This window comes from Pleurodeles waltl, chromosome 1_2 (genome assembly GCF_031143425.1).
Source record: "Pleurodeles waltl isolate 20211129_DDA chromosome 1_2, aPleWal1.hap1.20221129, whole genome shotgun sequence".
Lineage (NCBI taxonomy): Eukaryota > Metazoa > Chordata > Amphibia > Caudata > Salamandridae > Pleurodeles > Pleurodeles waltl.
Window position 1 is genome coordinate 415,527,465 of NC_090437.1, and position 23,823 is coordinate 415,551,287.

The window sequence follows — 23,823 nt, forward strand, 5'->3', positions numbered from 1 at the left end:
TTACCCAGATAAATTTATGGTGGGAAGTGTGTTTCACACAAGAGTGGTGACAATGTAGTCATTGTGGGTAAACAATCAGTAGGTCAAGTGGCCAAATATTGTGTTGTTGAGTCCAGCTCATTTAATCTATATGAATCATGTAAACCTGACAGTGACCATGTAACAATCATGTTGTTCATGACTGTTCAAACACTTGATGAGCTCAGGGAAATCCAACACAAATCTCCCAAAAATGAAAAAGAAGTGGGGAAGAGAGGGATGCACCAAAGATGCTAGTGACAGCTGGCTTTCAAAGGATGGCAGGCCAGTGCTACCCGATCCCCTATTGCCCACAATAGTCTGATATTTCCATGGTCTTACCCAGATTGGAAGGGATAGGATGATCTGCACATTTCAGAAGTACTGGTTTAGCATCCGTTTCAGTTCCCTGGCCAAGAGTTTCTGTCAGAGATGTATTACATGACAGCAGTTAAATGCCTGCAAAAGCACAGTTGTGACTATAAGTCACATAGGCCCATTTACTCACCTATAATTGGACTTTGTTGAGATGCCCATCTGTAATGGGCTAAGAAATATTCTTTTCCAGATAGGTTAAGGTCTACTCAAGTAGCAATAGTCTCACTGTAGCCAAACTAATATTGAGTGAGTTGGTCCTCTATTTTGGCATGCCAGTTTCTCTAGAATCGGACAGTAGGACACATTGTAAGAACAACATCATGGAGATACTCTGCATAGCTTTGAGATTAGATCAGAAAATCCATTGTTGAACAAGTAAATTATATGTTGAAATCCAGCATTACAAAGGTGTGTGCTTCAACCTCTCAATTGTCCTAGTGTATTCCCACTGGTCTTGATGAGTCTCAAAACAAAATAATAGGATTCTTCCCCCCAAGAAGTACTGATGGGGATAGCCATGATAATTACTTCTGCTCCTGCACTTGTAAATATCACAGATTACATTATTCTTGAGTTTTGCAGACGACTGGCTGATGTGTGTGTTCTATCTCTCATCAGGCCGATTTGGTAACACCACCAGAAAGGCAGGAGCCTTGCCACAACCTTAATCCTGGAGACAGGCTTTTGGTGAGAAACAATGTCAACAACGTTTGGAGTCTCACTGGAAGTGGCTGCACTAGGTGATCCTTCTAACCAACAATGCTGTAAAATGTGCTGGACTGCCACAGTGGATCCATGCATCGCACAGGTGGAGGGATGAGACAAGCTGACGAAGGAGTGGTGACAACAGCCCCTGACTCATCAAATCAAAGTCCCTCTCAGTGCAGGGGCTCAGGAGAAGAAGAAGCACAAGGGGAAAGATCAAGGAAAGGATACTTAAGAGTCTCAAATCCAGGGAAAGAAACAGAGCCCGAAGCTAAAGATTTGAATATCCCGAACTCCTGACAAATGCTGAAAAACTCTGTTTGCAGCCATCTTCAAGCACACAGTCATTTTTAGGTCTTGCTTGCAACAGCGCACATGCTCTCACTTAAGAGAGATATTACATATAACAATGCCTTACAGCAAATAAGTTGCTCACTATTCTTTGGCTTCATTGTCACTCCTATTTTCTGCCCCCCTGGATTGAGCAGCGCATGCCAGCTTCACTACTTCCTCTTTCCTCAGGAGCATCGGTCAAGTACTGATAGCTTCATCTTCATTAAGATCCTCTAGCTCCTACTGCTGGAATTCAGGTAATATTTTTATTTTTTTCTTATTTCCGCTGTGTAGCTTCTTTATATTTTTATATTTTATTCTTTCTCTTCCTGTTGTGTTGTTTTGTGTTGCTTCTTCACTCCCACCCAAACCTCTGGCGGTGTTGCTTTCTTCCCTCCCACCCCCTATTGTCAGGGTTGCCACTTCCTTCCCACCCCTGTTATCTGTGTTCCTTCTTCCCTCCAACTCCCACCCTCCCTTTGACTATGTTGCAGCTATAAGAAAAATAAGAGCAATGACATGGCCAGCACTGGCTGCATCATGGAGCTTTTTTTACCTTCCTGTATTATAGCACTTTTTATTTTTTAACTTTTATAGCACTTACCTATGGCTAAAAGACATTGGCCTTGTCAATTTTGCTCTCACATAGGAGACATTTAGGCTTTGCCAATGCTTGTTTCATTTTGTATCCCTCTGCACTCAGATGATTCATGCATTAACAAATTTGTAAACAATGTTTTAAAGTGTAATGCCACTTTCTCAGGTACAAATTGATGTTTCTTTTCTCTAGGACTCTGTAGCACACATTTCTACTGAGAGTGAACGTTCCCAAGGCCTCTACTATTGGACCAGAATGTGAGTCTCATGAGAAAAACTTGTGCTTGCATACCATGTAGTGATCTTTGTAGTAACTATGTATGTGAATGCTGTGGAATAATGCTGACTGTATTGTTCTTTCTTTAACCTGATTGGTTTGACTTGTGTGAGTCTAACATAATTGTATTTATGTATGGAATTTATTGTATTTTGCTTCATAAAAGAAGCCCATTTCTGAGGGTTGTGGGCTCACTCTCCCAGATCTTTAGGTGGCAGCATAACTTCCTTCTGATGTATGATTTAATTTACCTAAAAGGAACTGTATTTTGTTCTGCTATTCTATTATTTGTATTCGATTTTTAAATTATGCTTTTATATGACAAATGATTGACTGACTCCAAGCTATTTGATATGCTTTCTGCAATACAAGTATTTTTTTCAATTATGGTTTGCACTATATTACTTCTCAGACTTCATTGTAAAAGCTAATGTGTTTTACATTAATTGATGAGATACTATTGAATTTTTTTGGTGACCAAGTCCTGTCGAGAAGCAACACAATCCTCAGGGGATGAACACTGCTCATGCACTTATTTTTAGCTGTGCCTTGTCGGTACTGCGTTGATTCTACGCTGCTTTGCAAGATGTATTGTGTGTTTATTGTGTGGTTTTTTTTGTGTATGTTTTAAAACTTTGTCTATGTATCTTTTATAACTACCTATGGAGACCAGGCACACAACGCCCATGGGCTAAAGGGGCTTTAGCGCCCCGCCCCATTCTCCCCTTCCTCCCGTCTTGTGTCGGCTGATGAACACACAGAACACACACACAGTTCTGTGTCCAGAACACACCCACAGCTCGAGCTTCTGTGAGCTGTATGGGCAGTGGCTGGCGCTTTTTCTGAGCATTTCATAGGACTTTAAAACCATTTACATGCTGAGAGGCTTTCTGTTTTTTTCACTGGTTCTTATAACCCCTTCACCCCCAATCTACCTATTATTTTAAATAGTTTTGCTTCCACAGTGTGAGAATGCATTTCCTAAAATGTCAATTTAAGCTTATAGGGTTGTCACCTGGCCAGTTTTCTACTAGCAAACTGATATTTTGATATCCCGCCCGTTACCAAACTAAGCAAAATCACCTAGAACCTGTATTTTTAGCCGAAATCTGTACATACTTCAAGCAGCAAGTATAAGCAGAAAGCATGTTTACCTGTGTTCTAGATCTGCGTTAACGATCCTTGACTAATAATTAAACATGGGCAAGAAAATAATTTTACAAATGAATACATACAATTTTGTATTACTTTCGTGCCTTATAGACTCTTAAAACAACAGAAAATACCCAGTATTTTTCTCTTTGAAAGATGGCAATCCAATAAGCATATCAAAAGCCTGAAAGTTTGTTGCAGGATCCACAAATCAGTTATTTCCTCCATCTCCATCCCTGATTGATGCCATTAAAACAATAGTTTAAATTGGATCTGAAATCCCACTCGACAACCGTGGATAACATGTTGAGTTACTCAGAGCATCTGGGGATACTTCCTGCAATCAGACAACTCACCCATCATTCTCACAACTCACCCTTCTCTTTCAAGCTCAGGCTTCATTCACAGCAATCACACAGCACTTACACTGCTCACCCTGTACTCAAACCATTCACCCTCCTCTTACCCTGCACTCACACAAGCACACCCGCTCACCCTTCATTCACGACACTCCACTTAGCTCTCATTCTCACTGCTCACCTTGCAGTACCTCACTCACCAGGCACTCGACCTTAAACAAGCACTTCACTCACCATACAGTCATTCTTCACACTCTGCACTTTCACGCGCACCCAAACTCAAATGGGCACATCACTCACATAGGCACTCTGGTCACTCAGATAGCTCACCCTTCACTCTCATGAGCACATCACTCATCCTGGACTCACACCACTCACCCTGCTCTCACACGGGTACACTGCTCAGCTTGCAATCACACAGGCACCCTGTTCACCCATCACTCACGCAGCTCACCCTGCTTGCACACTGGTACAACAGTCTGCCAGAACTCACCGGGACATAACACTCACCATGCACTAACTCATCAAGCGCTCACCAGTCACTTCCGCAGCTCATCCTTCACTTTCGCTGCTCACCCTGCACTCACACAGGCACACTGATCATTCTTTTTTTACATTGTAAGTTGGGTCTGAAAATCCCAACATACAAAGTGTTACTAGATAATAAAAAAACATGTTTGCCAATGGAGCCAATAAGATCAGTTGAATACTGTGATATTCATTTTTGAAAAGTGGATTAGTTAATAGTGTTGCTGCTTGATTCACATGTGACACCAATTTAAACCTTGTACAGCTACTTTAAGGAAGTGCACTTTTTCATTCACATCATACTTGTAAGAAGCATTGACAAGGCTGTGTGTTATGATTTCTGAATAGTGTATGGAGGAAGTCTTTTTACTAAGCTTCACTAAAAGGCAAGGCAGGTATAGCAGGGGCAAGCCTTTCTAACACAATAGAAACAGATTTGACTAATGGAAGTGTGAGTGTCAGCGTGTCTGTGTGTCTATATGTGAGTGTATGACAGAGTACAAATGTACAAAAGAGTGCAAGAGATATGATGAAAATGAGTGTGAGTATGTGAAACCGAGTATGTGAATGAATAAATGTCTGTAAGAGAATGTGTATGTTATGAGTGCATGTTTGTGTGTGAGTGTATGTGTGTTGTGCTCACAAGCGTGCTGCTGGTCTGGCATACTGGAGGTTATTCTTGCCTTATGGATGAGGACACTAACGGCATACGAATGGGAGTTGTTACACATAGCAGAATGAGTCTCTGACATGCTGCACACAATTCTTAGCATATGGTGTGCATCCACAGCAAAATGATGAATCTGACATTTGAGGTCATTCTTGTCATAAGAGATCTTGTACTCATTTTATAGGGGGGTCCCAATGGCAAACCTCTGACCCCTGTATATCGGAGATATTTGTTATAGGTACCCATGGCTATTGGGTAAGAGTATCCATGGCAAAATCCTGGCACAAGCATATTGTATGTAATCCTTGACATAGGAGGGCCACCTACGAAAAAATGCAAACAGTGGCATAGTGGAAGTAGTTTCTGACTTATGACATTTAAAGAAATGGGATCTACTCCTAGGCAAAGCCAGGCTTTCCTCATTCACTTTGAAAGTTCTGGAATATTTCATAAATGCCCTTTCAGAGTCTATGGTGTTTTAGCATATGTGACCCCCATTTTTTTTTTTTTTAGTTCTCTTGGGAGAAGCCCACTCTCCCCAAAACCATGTACAAGAAGTGTCTTCACTCTCCCCATAACCATCTACAAGAAGTCTCTTTACTTATTTTGCTTGGTGGAATTTGTGAGAAGTATCATCCCCCACCACTTACAAATATCTCTAGCCAACACTGGTGAGCAGAATTAGCAGAGTGCAAAGGGGGCTTTTTAAGAGTAGAGTGCACACCGTGTCTGCCAGAAGGACAGCAGCAGAGGTTTGACAATGAATTAAGAGCATTGTCTAATCGTAAAGTATAAATATATGCATGCATCTCAAAATTGGCTAAATTGTTACTCTCTTCCCCTAACTGTACTTCTTTCCGATTTAGAGTCGAAATTGGGCCTTACGGTCCAGGCTATCCCAAGAACTCTGTGAATCTGTCTCCCATGGCTGAGGAAGTTGGTCATGTGCAGGATGCTACAGTTGCTGAAAGTGAACTGAGACAGTGAGTTGGTACGGCAGGAAGGACTGACATGAGCCTGTTAAAACTGTTGAGGCCGCAGCAACTGGCATGTCTGTCGGAGTACTGGGATGAGAGGGCAGAACAAGCTTCTTATTCTACACAGTACAAACATAAGCATGGAAGAAAAAAACATGCACAGGTGCTTTTGCAGCATTACACTGGTTGCCACACCCATTTTCAAAGAGGAAGCATTCTTATTAACAAGGTCTATTTGCCAATAGAATTAGCCTATCAACAGAAATATGTTCCAGACTGTAGTTAATGCACACAGTTTGCATGTCATGACACTTTAGAAATATTATTAGCCGATACTACAGTGTCGTAGGTGAGTCTTCCTAGTGCCAATTGCCACATCATTACGTTTCTTAGGTGACCATGACTTTCACAATTAAGTAAATTAAATTGTACCTTCGGTCATTAACGGGATGGGAGCATTTTTCTGGATTTGAAATGATAAATATTTCACAAGAAAGTTTGTCCTGCCACAGAAGGGATCATTGAGTTGACAAAAAGGATATTGTCTTGAAATAACTTTGCAAAAACTTGTCTTGTGTGCTTTGGTTTAAAATCTGTAGAAGTTGTTTTATTTAGTTGTCAATGCACTCAATCTGCTTCCTAAAGATCACTGTGAGTAGCCTAGGAACAGTGTACAATCTACAAAAACATGGTTTTTATAACAGGTTTGCACAATATGTTTAAATTGCACAGTTTATCCCCTCTTTTTCTAATATTGGCTATTAGGAGAGATCTGATCCCACTTCTGGAGCAAACAGGAGTATGACAACCACTATTTCTCAATGGCAGCACACACTGTCTGCCTAATCAAATACTGTACTCAAGGTTACCAATATGTGGGCGGAGATAAAGCCCCTCTCTCGGGTGGGCTTCTTAAAGCTCTTTTTTATTTGAACACATAAGGTCAGGTGACTGCTACAATGTGAAGGCAGACCCAAAAAGTAAATCTCTGAATCCCAGAAATTATTAAAAAGCATCCATTAACTATTGTGCTTTAAGTAAAGCCCAGTGTTATTCACTATTCACTATTCAACAGTGTTTTATATAGTGCATGGCTACCCTGACGGGCCTACCAGCACCAACTGCCACACACTTACTACGATATTGTGAGGAAACTAGTTACCTCAAGACCGAAATTAGAAAGGATGTGTTTTTGCAGTTTTCTGAAGCAAGCTTATGGTCATATGGTAGGAGCAAACTACTTGCCTCCTCTCTAGCTTTGAAGGAGTATTGGTAACATTGTTTTCCTGTATACTCCGTGTTGTGCTTTTAATCTTGGCCTAATCCCTATTGAAATTATTAAAACTATTAAGAGGATTAGAGCTAATTTTAGACTTGTGTCTCTCCTTCATTTCCCCTGTCAATATGGGCTGCAGTCTTTGACTAATCATCTTCTTGGTTGAAGAGCCTCCATCTTTCCGTTGGAGGCCCGTCAGACATTGCAGTGCCAGTCTGGCGAGGGGTTAGCCCAATGATGATGCTTGACATCCTAACGTGATGCTTGAGGGCACCCCTATAACATTTGCACTGCAGTCCTTTCTAGTCCCCTGTGTTTAGTTTGTTTGGAACAGTGTACTTATTTGGTTTAGAGTTTCATTAAGGGAGACAGTACACTGGACCATTAATCTCCCTGTCCCTCCTGTTTTTTGAAGTGCAATGTAAAGAGCCTTGAAATAGATTCATTAGGGTCGAGCCTGTTTTGCATGCGCTCGCGCATGCGTATAGCAGGGAGACTCTTTTGTATTTAGAAAAGGGCTCCGAGCCCTGTCAACTTCATGTCAGTGCTTTTTATTGGTTCGTGGGCTTCCCTAATTAATTTGGCTTGCTTTCATTAGTCGAAGGCACGCATATGTCATGCCTTTTCCGGTGGCGAGCCCTCCTCGAGGGCAGCGACCAAGTACAGAAAACTTGCGAGGCTCGCTGTTTTCCATCGGGCTCGTGGACTTTTTTTTAAACTAATTTACGAGCCCGATCTCGCTTGGCAGAAGTCGAGTGCTTTACCTACTTGATTTCACTTTTTCGGGTTACGTGCATAAATGCACTTTTGCCCGATAGGTGAAAAGTCGGGTTAGGAGTTTACAACGGGATCGGCTCTAACACGAGCAAATGCGAGACCCGATGCATTGTAAATGCTTGTTTTTAACTGGGAGCCAGTGGAGGGCTTAAAGGGCTGATTTGGCTGACTGGTGCTTGGGTATTTTCTAGTAGGATTCTGGCGGCGACATTTTGTACCACTTGGAGCCTGTTGATCACATATTTCGGACTCCCTAAATACAAAGAGTTGCCGTAGTCTAGGTGAAAGTTTATTAGACTTTGTACCACAACCCTTCTTGTGACAAGCATCTTAACTTTTCCAGACTACCGCATGGATTTACATCATGGGTTGCCATGAAATTACTCATTACCCAGAAGCAGTGCAGTGGTTTCATAACACTCTCAATTTTATTCAAACTCACAATGTTTTCATTTCTTTCCTTTCATGCATTTATTTAGAGTAATACTTCACAGTTCCTATTTCACCCATCGTGCCTTTGACTTCTGTTGTAATCTTAGTAAGTGAATGACGGTGAATACCTGGAGCTGGGTAGTGCACAGTTGTCCTGTTAGAATATGTATCCTTTCTAATGGAGAGCGTATTCATGCAACATTATATTCTTCAGAAATTAATATGGACTTGCTTATGGTTTGTTCACGCTGTACGTTGAGTGGACTCCGTCAAACATGTCATTACATGGATAATAAACTGATGTATATGTGTGTCTCAAAATAATCATTAATATATCATCATTAAACTCAATATATATGTATATGTGTGCTTTCCAATGAACGTCATTGTCTATACAGTCACACCTACAGGAATAGCCACTGTTCCACCTTTATATGGTGAGCAGCATGGATGTATCATTTTCTTTTCTTCTGAAGAACAACACCGGAGTAGGCAGCATGGACAGCTGGCTGGAGCCAATATACCCAATGCTTGCCTTACTTCAAAAGAACCTGCCCTATGTCATGGAGAGATGACTAGCGGCTGAAGAGCAGATTGTACTCAAGAGACTGGAACATGAGACAGGAGATCTGACGATGGGTCTCAAGAGCACAAGAACAGACTGGCTAAATGAGTTTACATGAAAAGGGGTCCTCGGAACATAGTATCTGAAGTGCCAGTACCTTAGGACATCCCAATTCCTAAGCTGCACAGTTAAAGGCTTCAAAGGCCATCGCTGTTGGCCTGGCACGCCTGCATTACTTCCAACCCCCCAAATGTTTTTAGACCCTGTGCTTCCCTCTCTATTGCTCAACCATTGCTCAAATCAGAATTCCAGCAGTGCTGAGCAGTTTACACAGAAAACACATCATAAAAACAACCTCAGTTACTCACATTTAGCCTTGAAAACACACAGGACTTCATCAAGGCTGCAAAAGCTTGGAGGCCAGCATGATTACCGTGTCCTCATTAATACTGCTGCATCTAACCCAGCCAGAGGTATAATCAACTCTTTGGATAAAGGTGCATGGGCGGCTCCTTCACTATGGCAAAGGAGCGTTGCCCCAATGGCTGAGTCATAAGTACAAAATCAAAACAATAGTTTTCTATTGTTTTATTTTTCTGCTTCTGGCTCAGCAATGCAGGGAGGGGCTGGGCTGGGCCACAGGAAGGTGAGGGGGGGAGGGGAGAGTGCACTAAGTGAGCATGTGTGTTTGGCCGGCTGTCTGAGGCCAGCCAAACATACATGTGCACTTCGGTTTCTCCAGCCCGGTTGTATACACAGCTGGGCTGGAGAAACAGCACAGACCCCATGCTTGTGTCTGAGCAGCAGTCACTGCCTTCAGACCAATCCTGGTGCTGCTTACATGCTATGTTTAGAATGTAAGCCGCGCCAGGATTGCTGGTAAGCCTCTGCTGGTGTCCCAGCATTCGTTGGAACACCACATCAACGAAAGAAGAGCGACAAACTAGGCTGCGGAGTCCCTGAAGGTAAATTCAATGTATTTTATTTTATTATTTTCTCCCCTTTGTGTCGGCCGCCCCTCCTCTTGTGGTTTGCAGCGGCCACCGCTGTAAAGGTGTCTTCTCAAACAAACTCCCTAAAACAAAAAGGACTTTAAACAGGGCCTCCTTCTAACTTCCAGCCAAAAGCCAACTGTTTCTAGACAAAAGGATTGACAGATAGGCCTCAAAACAAGTAGTAACATTCATCAAAGAACATAACCTTCTCTTAGATTACCAAAACGGATTCTGGTGTGGCTGTGGGACAGAAGGAGCATGACTTTCCCAATTGGGTAAATTAAATTGTACCTTCAGTCATTAATGGGATGGGAGCATTTTTTCTGGATTTGAAATGATAAATATTTCATATGAAAATTGTCCTGTCACAGAAGGGATCATTGAATTAACAAAAGGATATTGTCTTGAAATACCTGTGCGAAAACTTGTTTTATGTGATTTGGATTAATATCTGAAGAAGTTGCTTTTTTAATTGTCAATGCACTCAATCTGCTTCTTAAAGATCACCGTGAGAAGCCTAGGAACAGTGTCAAATCTACAAAAACATTTTCGTTACAACAGGTTTGTACAATATGTTTTAACTGCACAGTTTAACCCCTATTTTTCTTATATTGGCTATGAGGAGGGATCTGGTCCCACTTCAGGAAATGCTAGCTTTGCACCATTGCTTAAATATTAAATGCCCCCAATACCCTCCCCCACCCGGAAATTTGAATCTTGTTGCGCCCCTGTAAGAGACCCGAGTCAGGTGGGAGAATCCCGATATTTTAAGCCAAGAATGGCTTTAATTTGTCTATCACCCACCTGAAATTGCATCTCCTTCAATAGAAATCAATGGGAGAAATACATTCTCCTGATCATTTTTTTTTTAACTTCCTACTTTCCTCGTTTATAATATTGGCATGTACGCATATGGTCCGTCAGTGGCGCTTAAACTGGCATATTCACTGATGTGCGCCTTTGCAATTGTTTAACCAGACAGAAGCAGAATTAGTCCTGGTTTGCACAGTTGGTATTCATGACTTGTGTATTTATGGTGCTATGAGGTCCTTCCTAGTCTGCGCCTGAGGAGGCACTGTGAATAGGTAAGTTAGTATTTTAAAATTGTATTACACACACTGTGTCACTCGAATTGTCACACATTTGGCAATAGAATGTCACTCATAAGTACTCTAAACCCTGGGAAACGTCACACGAGGAATCTGAAAACTTGGCAGCTATGGGAAATAAAAGCTCTATATAAACGTTGCAATGCAACAGCCGTCTCTAGGTCTTAACCTAAAAATAGTGCTCACCAAGATGGGCGGCGTTGCCTACCAGTGTACTTTTGTCCCTTTTCAGTTTCTAAGTGTTTTGCTTCACTGCACGGGGCGCAGTGCTCAAGTCAAGTAAAGATACGTCACGCGCCCTCTTTAGAGGTCTTTAAAGGTCATGTGTGCAGTACAAAAAGGTACTTTAAATACTGTCGTTGATCACATGCAAAATGCGTGCTAGATGAAATTGCTTTTCCAGTACTATCACGAGACAACTTAGGGGTAAAAAGCTCGTGCTCAGCATTCAGTGTAAAGGTGGGTTTGAAAGAAGTTTTACCTGTGCTCTCGCGGCTCTTCTCAGCGCACACCGCAGGGCCAGCATGACGTGACTGATCGTTAAGGTTTCTGGAAGATCGAGCCCAATACCTTGCTTAGTTCCTATTTAGTGCTGCAGTCCCGTTCTTATGTGTATGTAAGAGCGCGTGCGCGTGCGCGTGTCGCTCGCTGTTGAATCTGCACCCTCTCCTCTTACCTCCGCCCGCTCTTGCTTTCGTCCCGTTGGACATGCTCTTTATTCGATAAAGTAATTGGTAGTTATTTCAATTCAGATTAATAATTGACGAATGGTTTCGTTTGTATTTGCGTTTAAAGTCAAGTGCAATTGCAGGTTTAGCGAATGGTAGAGCGAGAGATTATTTGAAAAGTAGCAATTTTGGCTTATTACACTGTTTCTACATGTGATACTCTGAGTTCTAGCCGAAATGACTTTGTGCTCGTTCGGTTCTAGTGTTTGTTTAGTTACTTTAAACGCACGTAGACAAAATGCATTTTACCAGAAACCCACGATTTTCCAAAGTGCAACCGACAACTGGTAACACCCGCCAGGTCTGTATGAGACTTTTATTCTCCCGCGGATTGTTTGTGCATATGTCGGTTGTGCACTAGAGTGCCTGGATGTATTTTGATGTTTATCTGTGTGTGTGTGTGTTTGTCTTCCTTTATCTGAACGAGGCAGTTTATTTTATGCCCACAGACTATATGTACCGCGTTGGCCATGTCTCTGCTTGGTAATGTTTGCAGTTACTGACAAATGTCCTTTTGGCGTGCCATGCTCTGACCAAGCCTGAGTTTAAAATGGAAATACAAAGGCTGTAGTTCTCTACTGTAGACATGGTGACCACCTTCCTTCAGGTCATTACTAACACTGCTTCCAATTCTGGACTTTAGTGTTATAGCCTTATGCAGTCTTGGTTTTGTAGTTTAATTAAGGTACCATTAAACTAGTTAAGCTAATTACCGTTAAATTAGTTAGACTTAACACACGAAATCAGTAATTTTTAGGTGACATTTTCTTTAGTGTCCTTAATGACCTGGAGTTGGTGGTCTCCTTAGTTGTAAAAGATGGAGTTATCGGTTTGCCTTTTTCTTTTATCCAGTTGCATGCATCACTAACATGAGTGAGAATTTCAGTGACAACATATGCCTTAAATGAACAAAAGCACTGAACTTCACCAGTTATAGTTAGCTCTGGTAACTGTAACCCGTGCCCCTGCCACGCACAGTTTTCTCATCAATAATTTCATTTCAAATGTTGCAGTGATATTATTAATAATGAAAATAGCAGGGCATGACATGGGTGTAAGTTTTATAGTTACCCTAGGACATGAATCCGAGCTAACTATAACTGGTGAATTTCAGTGGGTTTGTATACTTAAAACATAATGTTGTCACTGAAATTCTCACGTAACTATAACGTTACTTTAGCCTTTGTTTTTTAAAGTGAACTTTTAATCCTTTTTTTCAATGTAAAGTAATATTTTGTCACCATACGAAAGGCCACATCAGGGCGGATAGGGAAACTGAAGGCTGCTTCCACCCGCAGAAGCATTTTTTAATTTCCAGCAGGCTGGTAGCTGACATGCCTTTCCTGTCCATGCTGCTGTAGGCAGGAAAGGCATATTTGCTCCCACCTGGCGGGTAATTAAAAAATGCTGCTGCCAGGGGGAAGCAAACGCACTTCCCTGACTGCATCAGTGCGGGCAGGGAAACTACTCTGTTCCCAGGGTGGGCTTCATCAGACAGAGTATTTGAGCAGGTTGTGTGGTCCTGGGGCCTTTAGAGGAACATGGAGGAGTTTTTGCCCACACAGTATCTCTACCTTGCCCCCTATGTCTTTTTTCCACCTTATTTTAGGACTAGGGACTGAGTCCTAAAATGGCTGCAGCCACATCATTGTTGATGTCTTGCCAAGAGATCTGTGGGGTCCACAGATCCTACGCGGCAGGAAATCAACCAAGATTTTGAACATTAATTGCTACAAAACTATAACCAAATCACAAAAAGCACTTTTTCTGGGCCAAGATCTAGCTTTCTGCCAAATTTGATGTAAACCCATTCAACTGTTTGGGCTCTTGCTGTGTCTAAAGTTCATGTGGAAAAATGAATAGGGAAAATGTGTTTTTGAACCCCCCGCCCTTGTTTTCTGTCCCCCTTCCCCCCCACACCCTCAGAACCCACTTGACAGGTCAACCTGAACTTTCCATGTTCAAACTAATCAAAAACGAGCACTTTTTAAAAACGTTTTGCAGTGATTCGATGACTGCCTACAGAGTTATTAACAACACAAAAAAAACATTTTCTATGGACATGATCCTAACTATAATTACCCAGTGGTGACCACCACAGAGTTTTAGATAGATAAAAATAGTAAGCTTAAGGGCATGTGGTAGCACTGCATAGATGTTGTGCTGACATAGATGATCCAACGAACGCTTCTGGTTTGTCTTGGAAAAGTTAATGTAATCTGCATTTCTGTAGTGCTTTCTTAAGGCACCCACCGATACATGACTTTAAATTGAGCTACTGATTGCAAAGTTGTGTCATATGCACAAGATGGTGGTAACCGCATTGGCAACACTAGTGTTAAAGGAAACATGACTTTTTTAAATCAGGTCTTCAGCCCAATCTTTTTTTAATACGAGATTATTTACAGGCCATCTGTTGGGATGGAAATGTCCCCCGAGTGGAATACAGATGTATTCTTCTGCCATGAGTGGCCGTCTCCTGTGTCTGGTATCCTAACTTTTACTTTGGCCCTACTTTCAGGCTAGTGTCAGTATGAGTACAGATGCCTAGGTCAGTCCCTGGCTGTGAGCTGGTGAGGAACACCAAGCATGCCCTCATAATGGACAGGGGTCTACTGTCCCTGTCCAGGGTATAGAAGATACACTGGTGGTGTCTGTGCCACTGAGTGTGGCCTAAAGGCCCCGCTTGTTGAAAGTTCCATTACTACGTGACTGGCCAGTACCTTGCACTGATATTCTGTGTCTATATCAAACTCATGTGCATCCGTAGCCAGCCAGATCCATTGTGGAAGTCCATGGTTTGTCATGGTGCATGATGGAGATTGAAGACAGCTTCCTTAAATAGTGGAGGTATATTGCCTGCATTACTGTGGCTGGAGGGTGGAGATCAGGACACTGAAGTGAGGTGGATAGCAACAGGGCTACTTTTGGAAATTCCGTAAAAACTAGCAAGAGACTGCTGATTAGCTTTTTCTGAACGTTGCCATTGGGTCGATGATGGCAGGGGTAAAGGGCTGGAGTGCAGTTTCTGTTGCGTAAGATGAGGAAGTTTCTTGGTCGCTCATGCCCCATTTGTCTTTACCTGATTACTGTTTAGAAGGGCTGTGATGTCCAGATGCAGAAACTTCACACTTCATTGTGCCTGTGTTATAGGTGCTTCAGTTTAGAGACCGCCACTTGTTATTTGATATGAGAAACCTCACTGTATACAAGGCTGTGTTTGGAGCACCGCCTGAGAAGGACACTTGAAAAGAGAACCACCCCAGACTGCTTTTAAGGGTTGAGACAGTGAATCCACATCCCAGTTTAGAAAATGTGTACAAATGTAGGAGCCAAGCTGCTTCATTTGGTTCCAGCTCCAAGTCCTTTTTTAAAAAACTGGGTTACTGGTTGACTGGAGTGTGAGCCCTGGTCCAGCAACAACCACAATCCTAGTCTGGGTAAAGCACAAGCGAACCCCAAATTAACTGTGCTCAACCCCCTGGTAGCTTGGCACAGAGCAGTCAGGCTTAACTCAGAGGTAACGTGTTAAGTAGTTATTTACACCAGGTTAGAAAAATAGAGCTTAATTTAATAAATAAAACAAGATAAGAACAAACACCCAACGAGTAGAACAAGAGTTATGAATTTTTAAAAAATAAAGTGTAAAATAGTGCCTAAAAGCAGAAAGTGCCAATGCGGCTACTGGGTCGCACTGGACTTTGTCAAAGTGAAAAGTTCAGGCTGACCACAATGGAGCACAGATCCTATACTATCCCAGATTAGCCCTGCTGAAGTTTTACCTTCTCAGGTTTGGTGTTTGCGTTGGAGAGGATCGCGGGGAGCAAGGACAGTGTCGCAGGTGGTGGTTGGCATGGCGCAAAGAGCAGGCTGTCGCGGACAGGAGATTCGCAGTGGCAGTCCTTTGCGGGCGATTGATGCTTGCTGTGCGAAGAGACAGGCTGGGGCGCCTTGCGCTGGATATTGGTGCGAGCAATGGGATTCCGGTTCGAACGGGCTGTCGCGAAGAGCCAAAAACTTGATTTAAAGAGTCCATGAGCCACACCAGGGGTTCAGGACCTGCGAGGCAGCAATTGGAGGTCAGGAACGTGCCAGTCAAAGCTGAGTCCAGGGGCAGTTTTTAGAGCCTTTTATGTCCAAGGCGCAGATCAGGAGGCCAACAGAATAGCCCTTTGAGTCTCCCAGGGGTCCTGGGTTCAAGAAGGAGTTGCAGGTCTAGTTCTTCTTCCCCAGGTAAGAGCGCAGCAGGGCAGCAGTTCCTTTAGAGCAGTCCAGCAAAGCGAAACAAAGCGAAGCAAAGTGCACACATGCTCTACCTTCTTGTCCTTGGCTCCAGACTAACTACAGGAGGTATGCAGCCCTTTGTGTGGAGGCAGGGCACAGCCTATTAAACACACAGGCTGCAATGGCAGGCCTGAGGCCTATTTACATGGGTACTCAAGTGGGTGGCACAATTATTAATGCAGATCCACTAGTAGGATGTAATTTACAGGCCCTGGGCACAGGTAGAGCCACTTTTGTAGGAACTTAGAAGTAAATTAAATATGCGTGTACATGCATGTTAAATATGGGTAGATGCCAAGATTACCATGCATTAGGGAAAGAGATCAAGCACTTTAGCACTGGTTAGCAGTAGTAAAGTGCTTAGAGCACTAAGGCCTGCAAAAAACAAAGGCTGAAGGCAAAAGGTTAGGGGGGAAACATGCCAAGGATGCCAGTTCCGACGTCCTTCATGACCAAGGAAAGGAGTGTCCCACAGAGCACTTGAAGAGCTGCACCAGAGGTGAGGGGACATCACCTAAAGTCTGCTCTTTCTGCTGGAGTAGCTGAGGGTCTTGCTAGTTCATAGACAAGTGCAATTTTTTTAATGTATATTTGGTTGCAAGTGAAATAAAATGTGGTGTCATTAGTGTAAATGTTTGATCAAAGCTTGTTTTTGTATTTTTTGTGTATTATTTTGCGGTTCAAATAATCTACAATGTTTAGGCCAATGTCCCTGGCTTCCAGTAATGAGTCAGTGAGAGTGTGTGGGGGGGGAGGGGCTCCTGGATTCCAATAATGATTTAGTGGGGGTCCCTGGGTTCCAGTAATGCTACAGTGGGGGTCCACAGAAGTCAAAAGGTTGGGTACCATTGATATAACTGTCTAGTATAAGTTACAGTATATCTTTTTTGTGAGTTTTGTGTATTTTGTGTGTGTATGTACCTGTTCAATATTGGAGGTTGTTATTGGATCTATCTGATGGGTTATGGATTAACCTGAAATTGAATAAATGTGAAATCATTTGATATGTAGTGTTTGATGCAAAATTAATTTTCATGTTGACACGTTCATATTGATGTGCTGTTCAACTATTTCTGTATTAGAGTACTTGGGTGTGATATGAAAGGAAATCTGGATTTGTGTGAGGCTGCAAATAAATAGAATAGTTTGTTCCATGCCAAATAAGTATATTGATTGTTTATAGTCCATCTTTGACAACTGGTAATTACAGAATGTTTCATTTTAATTTTACATTTATTCTTTTTGTAAAATATGTTTGCTTTGGAACTGTTTGCGTATTCTTAATGTAGGAAATTAAACTTTAGTTATTTTATTTATAGCTTTGAGAACTGAAATTATTAGCTATGCTACATTGCCCTGAGAAGAGTCCTGCACTTTTAAAGCTTGGAGTCCAAAACATCAACACTGCCTCTGTTATGATCCTTTAAAAGAGTGTACCTCTTCTGTGTAAGGATTTCTTACATGTAGTTGGATAGCAGACATTTCTTCACATTGTTTGTTAGCATACTGGATGTTGTGATTTATATAGTATGTTTTTGCTAGTGCTTGTGTTTCTCAGCTATAAATTAAATCTGTATGTTAATAAAATATTTTTCTAATATGGAGTTCCTGGCATGCACTTGATTCATGAACAAAGTTTTATGATTAACTTATGTTTATTTTGGTTATATTTAATAGTAAACAAATGAAAAAAATGTTTCCTATGGGAGCACTTTTTGTATAGAGGAGGTTTGAAAATGTCACTGTACTGTCTGAAAACTTACAATAGTACTGTAGAATTAAGGGTATAACTCCTTTCTTCTGATGAAAATCCAAGAAGAAGCATCCCTGCTTTTGATTCCTGGAAAGGCACATATAGAATGGAAGATATAGGGCCTGATTCTAACTTTGGAGGACGGTGTTAAACCGTCCCAAAAGTGGCGGATATACCACCTACCGTATTACGAGTTCCATAGGATATAATGGACTCGTAATACGGTAGGTGGTATATCCGCCACTTTTGGGACGGTTTAACACCGTCCTCCAAAGTTAGAATCAGGCCCATAGTCTTATCTAGGTTCCTGGGGAATACTGGGTTGTCCTATATTGTTGATGCCTCCTTCACTTCTCTCAGAGCGCCGAAGTCTTGGCTGGAATAAGTAGATCATGGTGACAGAGGTCGCTTCAGAATGTCAGGCGCAGCACTACTGCTGAGAATGACGCCTGTTGTTTATTGCTTAGAGACCAGGTTGAATTGTAATTTATTTCTGCAGCCACTTGTATGGCATTGTTTACTCACGGGCTGCGAGTACTTCAGAAGTTGGGCTTATCTGCCAGAAAAGGACATAGATTCCAGGATGAATCGGGTAGGCTCTGCTGACTGGTGGGTTCAGTCTTTCTCAGACAATAGAGTGACCGCATCAGTTCTCAAAGAATGTGACGTTGAGCCTGAGGTGGAATTGTCTACTTTCCAGAGTTGCTTGCCCAGTCCAGCTTTGAGCCACTCCAAGGCCAATGTATACTTTTCAGATCTCTACTGCAAATTCTGTCTGCTGTCCCTCCCCCGGGCAGCTGCAGAATGGCTATGCCAAGATTTGAAGATCTTGTATCTGCTCGGATCTGGAGATGCTAGTGCCTGTCTGAGCTTGTCTCGTCCCCAGGACCACAAGCTAAACCTCTGTAATCAACCAGTCTGCAACCTAAGGGACAACCAGTTACCGAAATGAAGGGGTGTAGAATGCAAAAACACTATCACTTTATAGACATGTATAAAATTTGTCAACAGTAACTTTAGTGGGCGGTAAACGACAAAACAAGCGTGAAAGTGTAACATGGAGGCTGATGCAGACAGACAGTTTGTAGGGCTCTGTTCGTCATGTTTTAGAAAGAGCAGCGCTCAATTTTATGTAAAAAAAAAAAAAAACTAAAAATAAAACATTTGCTAACATATTTTAATACCATTTCTGCATTTATAAATTAACATAACATTAATTTTGTGTACAGTTGTAATTAAATTACTTTTAAATATACACCAAGTATTTATGTATAATTAAGTTCATTTTTTTAACTTTAGGGGCAATTCATTTTTTTAATTTAAACTTGCGAAAAAAATTAACTTTGAATTAATCTTTATTTAAAATAAACATATTAAGTTGATAGTGCTGTAGCTTTTTACTTTTTTTCTACGTTTTTTGGTACGCACGGCCACGCTGGATTAGCGGCGATACTCGGCTGGTTCATTATGGCCCCAAAAGCGGTGAGAACAACAAAGGCTCCCCGGGTGTCATGGGGGAAGCCTGGTTTGGCTACAAACGTGGAGGTGAGGGATTAAAAGCACCTCCCCTGTCCATAAACAACCCGAGTCAGCGATCATTGGATAAGAGGGCAGAGCAGCTTGCCTGTGGGGAAACGGCCACTACAGACACGGGGATTTTTACAGGACTGTGGTAGCAAAGACGAGGCTGCGGAGGATGTGGGACCACAGATACCGGTGATGTTTAATCAGCCCTAGTGGACAAAGTGCGTGACTCCCGAAATGTCTGGAAATGAGGGAGTGCAAAATGCCGGGATTTCAGCACACAACAGGATTATACAAGACAGCACAATGAGCATAGCTGGGGCCATGCAAAACCAGGAAGGAACAGGTATGACTTTATTACTTGGTGATCTTCGGATCAGTGACACCGGTCGCTTTTCCACAGGCTGTGGTTAGTGAAGGAGCCACTCCAGGGGGGCGCAGCTGGTGAAGCTGGATCTAGTCTTTTAAGTCAACAGGAAGTGCTGAATGAGGTTATAAATGGGGGCAGAAAGGCATCTTCAGCAGTTAAAAAAACCACTACTCAGTACTAGTCGGGAGGGTGACAATGACAATTTGCAGGGTACTCCAGGAGATCTAAGGGTGCTTTCTCTGGGAGCAAAATCAACAAGAGGTGAGGAGACGACAAACAGAGATAGCAGAGAACTTTTTTTCCTTATCTAATCAGTCGAAAGAATCAGATGATGATACTTCATTGAGTAATTCTTGAGTAAGCTAACCTGCAGGAGGAAACTGAAGCATCCACAGCCCAGCGATGTACGTAACCAGAGGGGAGGCAACAGGGAAAAGAACCTGAACAGAACAGGAGAGATGCAATGGGATTACATGGCTAACCAACAGATACATCCGAGCACGGACAATGTCGATAATCTCCCTGTAAGTCTGACGGTTGGTCCCCCAGAGCATTTAGAATCACCCTCTCTCAAGCTTATTTACTGCACAATGGTGCACCATCATGAGCAAGCACAAAGAGGGAGCAGGAAAGCCAAAATAGCAAATAAACAACTACAGACATCAATTAAGAGAGTTGCGAAGTCCTGTCTTGACATAAGTGCACGTCAAGGACAACGGAGACCTGTACTGATGTACTGGAAACAGAAGTTAAGGCTGCAGTCAAGCAGTCAGTAATGCAGGAATCGCAGATTTCAGACATTCAATGGAAATTGGAAGGTGCAGAAAATCGCCAAAGTTGTAACATCTCTGGATTTTGGGCATAAAGGAAGGGACAGAATGGCAAGATACAATGGCTTATATAGTTTCATTGTTCAAAGGGGCCTTTCCGGATTAAGCTGGCTATAATTGGGATGTGGAGATACAGAGAGCGCATCGGTTCCCACTTTTTAGGAAGAAACAGGAGGAAAGCACCTTTGATGGCCAGAGACATCCCAGGGTCATTATTATTTACTTTGGCAACTATTTGCTCCACCAAGCTGTGTTTGAAAAAGCCCAACCTGATTCAATGATAAATCTGGATGGGGTATTTTTTTTCCCACCCAGATTGTGCGCACGCCACAGTAGAGAGATGATGGCGGCTGAGGCAACTGATCGAGCCATTAAAGGAGAAAGAGACTAAGGCATATCTCCTGAGCCCTGCCCGCTTAAAGACGACATATAAGGGTATAGTGCCTATCTTCACTTCAGAAATTAAGGCCAGGGAATATTTGGCGCAGCTGAATGGCAGAAGCACCGGTGGAAGGCCAAATAGAACATTGGAACTATGGAATTAGGAGGAAAAAGACACTAGTAGCTTAGGGGGAAAGTTGAGGGGTATATGTGTGATTGGCTAGCAGCGGCAGCTTTAAGGGTGACTTTTTTTTGTGTTTATTATTTTTTTTTTTAAGGGCAGACATGCAGCGAGCCGGGTGAGGGGGTCCATCTTACGGACCTTGCGGTCTGGCCGTCTCATTTAGAAGGATGGGGGGGTGGACTAGGGTGGGGTTGTGTGGTGGGGCTTCGGCCTACAGACAAGCCCCCGGGTGGAGGGTTTTTTGTAAGGCGGGGGCACACAGTTGGGCAGGGGTTCTTAATAGAGGATCTCAGGCAGGTGCAGTGTGTGGAAAGGATATGTCGGTGACACAGTTAAGGAGAAGTTTAAAATGGAGAATATGGGTCAGAAAAGCAAATTGCTTATGGTAACGGTGAATATCTATGGGCTCAATGATGGCAAAAAACGGCAATTGGGAAGGGTTAAAATCTTTTAAGGTCGACATAGTGTGTATGCAGGAGACACATATCATAGGTTCACAGAAACGTCTGCTGGAATTTCCTGGATTGAGGCTGGTGGCGTATACTAGCCAGTGAACAACTACTAGAGAGGTAGCTATAATCACACGTATTAGGTCATTGAAGGTTTTAAAAAGCTTCACGGAAAAAGTTGGCCGATTGGTGTTGGTGGACTGTTTTAATTGCGGGGTCGAAATGTACAATTTGCTCAATCTACAGCTCTAATGTAGATGATCCGGAAGTGTTGGACCTCGTTAACGTGGAGCTTGCGTCTTGGCCGGCTCTGGCAATAGTATGCAGTGACTTAAATATACATTTAGATAATGATCACCATATTCAAGATTAAATAATATATCAGGAGAGGAAGCCTAAGGTCTTTGCCGCTTTACAAACACTAGCACTGAATCATGGAATGATCGATGCCTGGCAGAACTGTAGCTCTTTAGATCCAGGCTATAAATTTTTCTCCTTCCTGCATAAGAAATCAGTGAGGATGGACTATTTGTTTTGTGTCAGCCACTTTGCGAGAGGGCTTACGGATTGAGAGGTATCCAAGAATGTCAGACCACAACCCTCTGGTTCTGGAAGTTTGTTTGGGGAATGACGGATCTGAGGTTAGGACCTGGTCATTTGACAGAGGGTTGCTAGGTGATCTAGCTTATGTCTAACATATGTGGGCTTGGATCCCTGAGTTTCTGGAGATAAATTGGGGTACGGCTCCCAGCCACATGGTATGGGACACGGTCAAAGCATCTATTAGAGGAGAGATGCTCAGATATGGTGTTAATAAAGAGAGGGCGCGCTCTAAACAGTTGGAGGTTGCGCAAGCAATGTTGGCTTTATTCAAACTGCAGTTAGGGGAGGTGGTCACAAATGACTGCGATTTTGGATATTTTAAATAAGATTACAGTGGTAAAAGCTGAAATTACGAACACTTATATGGAAACAGCAGCAGCTGAGTTCCTGGTACATCGACAGGAATGTTATGAATATAGAGACAAGTTTGGTAAGCTGCTGGCTTTAAAAGTAAGGCAAAAAGCAACCAATGGCTGCATTAATGCGTTCGAAGACGAAGATGGTGAAATGGCCAGCGATAAGCTAGAAGGTTTAAAAGCGTTTAGGGAATTTTATCAGAAACTGTATTCCCAAGAAATTTATCCCCAAGAGGATGAGGTAAATCAGTATTTAGCTAATATCTCAGTGGGACAGCTGCAGGAAGGGGGAAAAAAATGAGCTGGAGGCCCCTTTGACAGACAAGAGATTAGAGCAGCTGTCAGTGCTCTTTCGAGCGGCAAGGCTGCAGACCCAGATAAGACCCCCCTTGAGTTTTTTTTAAAGTCTTTTTTGGGGAATTGAGGAAAGAGCATCTCACTCTATTTTTGGATGTGCAAGCAGGGTCTCAACCACCTGCATCAGGCCTGGGTTCCTCAGGGCAATCAAGAATTTATATCGAAACCCCATGGCCACAATCCAAGTGGCGTGATCGAAGTCTGATCCTATTTTCATCTTGAGGTGTACAAGGCAGGGGTGCCCGTGTTCACCGTTGCTGTTTGCCTTATATATTGACCCACTGATCAGGAAATTGCTAGTTAAGCCACCAGAATTGATAGGGGGGAAGTACCAAAATACTGGCCTATGCTGATGATATTGCAGTTGTAACACCCGACCCAGTGGATGCTATAGCAGAGATAGAGCAAGAGACTGTACAATTTGAGAGAGTCTCTGGATATCTGTTAAACAAGGCTAAATGTCAAATTTTGACTAATGCTTGAATAAACATAGAAGATGAGCACAAGGTGATGCAGGTTAAGTTTTCGGGGGTCAGGTTGTCACCCAATTTGGATGAAGTAGTCTATATCAACCTGGCTCTGGTATTAGCGAATGCCAAAAGAGAACTGCGCTGTATTAATATTCTACAGCTCTCACTTGTAGGGCGATGTAATGTGATCAAAATTATCCTTTTACCTAGGGTGCTGTATTTATTTTAGGACTATACCGCTAGAAATAGGACAGGATTGGTTTAAACAAATGAAGGATCTGACTGATAGTTTTATATGGTCCTTATCTAAAACGCAACAGGCTCTTTGCTATTTAGTATTACCAAGAGAGAGAGGGGGTTGGGCACTCCCCAGCTTTAGGCTTTAT

General features: G+C 42.5%; 1 protein-coding gene and 1 long non-coding RNA gene across 2 annotated transcripts in view; one reads left to right on the forward strand and one right to left on the reverse strand.

Annotated features, from left to right (window-relative positions):
- Positions 1 to 11,817, reverse strand: part of LOC138300734 (protein NipSnap homolog 3B-like) — a 249,951-nt gene extending 238,134 nt beyond the window's left edge. Inside the window, exon 1 of the mRNA XM_069240447.1 lies at positions 11,630 to 11,817. Coding sequence (XP_069096548.1) covers positions 11,630 to 11,674 — 45 coding nt within the window. The 5' untranslated portion in view covers positions 11,675 to 11,817. The remainder of the gene's footprint in view (positions 1 to 11,629) is intronic.
- The window catches only part of LOC138300739 (uncharacterized), a 332,717-nt gene continuing 320,431 nt past the window's right edge, over positions 11,538 to 23,823 (forward strand). Inside the window, exon 1 of the long non-coding RNA XR_011204995.1 lies at positions 11,538 to 11,607. This is a non-coding gene — a long non-coding RNA (uncharacterized lncRNA). The remainder of the gene's footprint in view (positions 11,608 to 23,823) is intronic.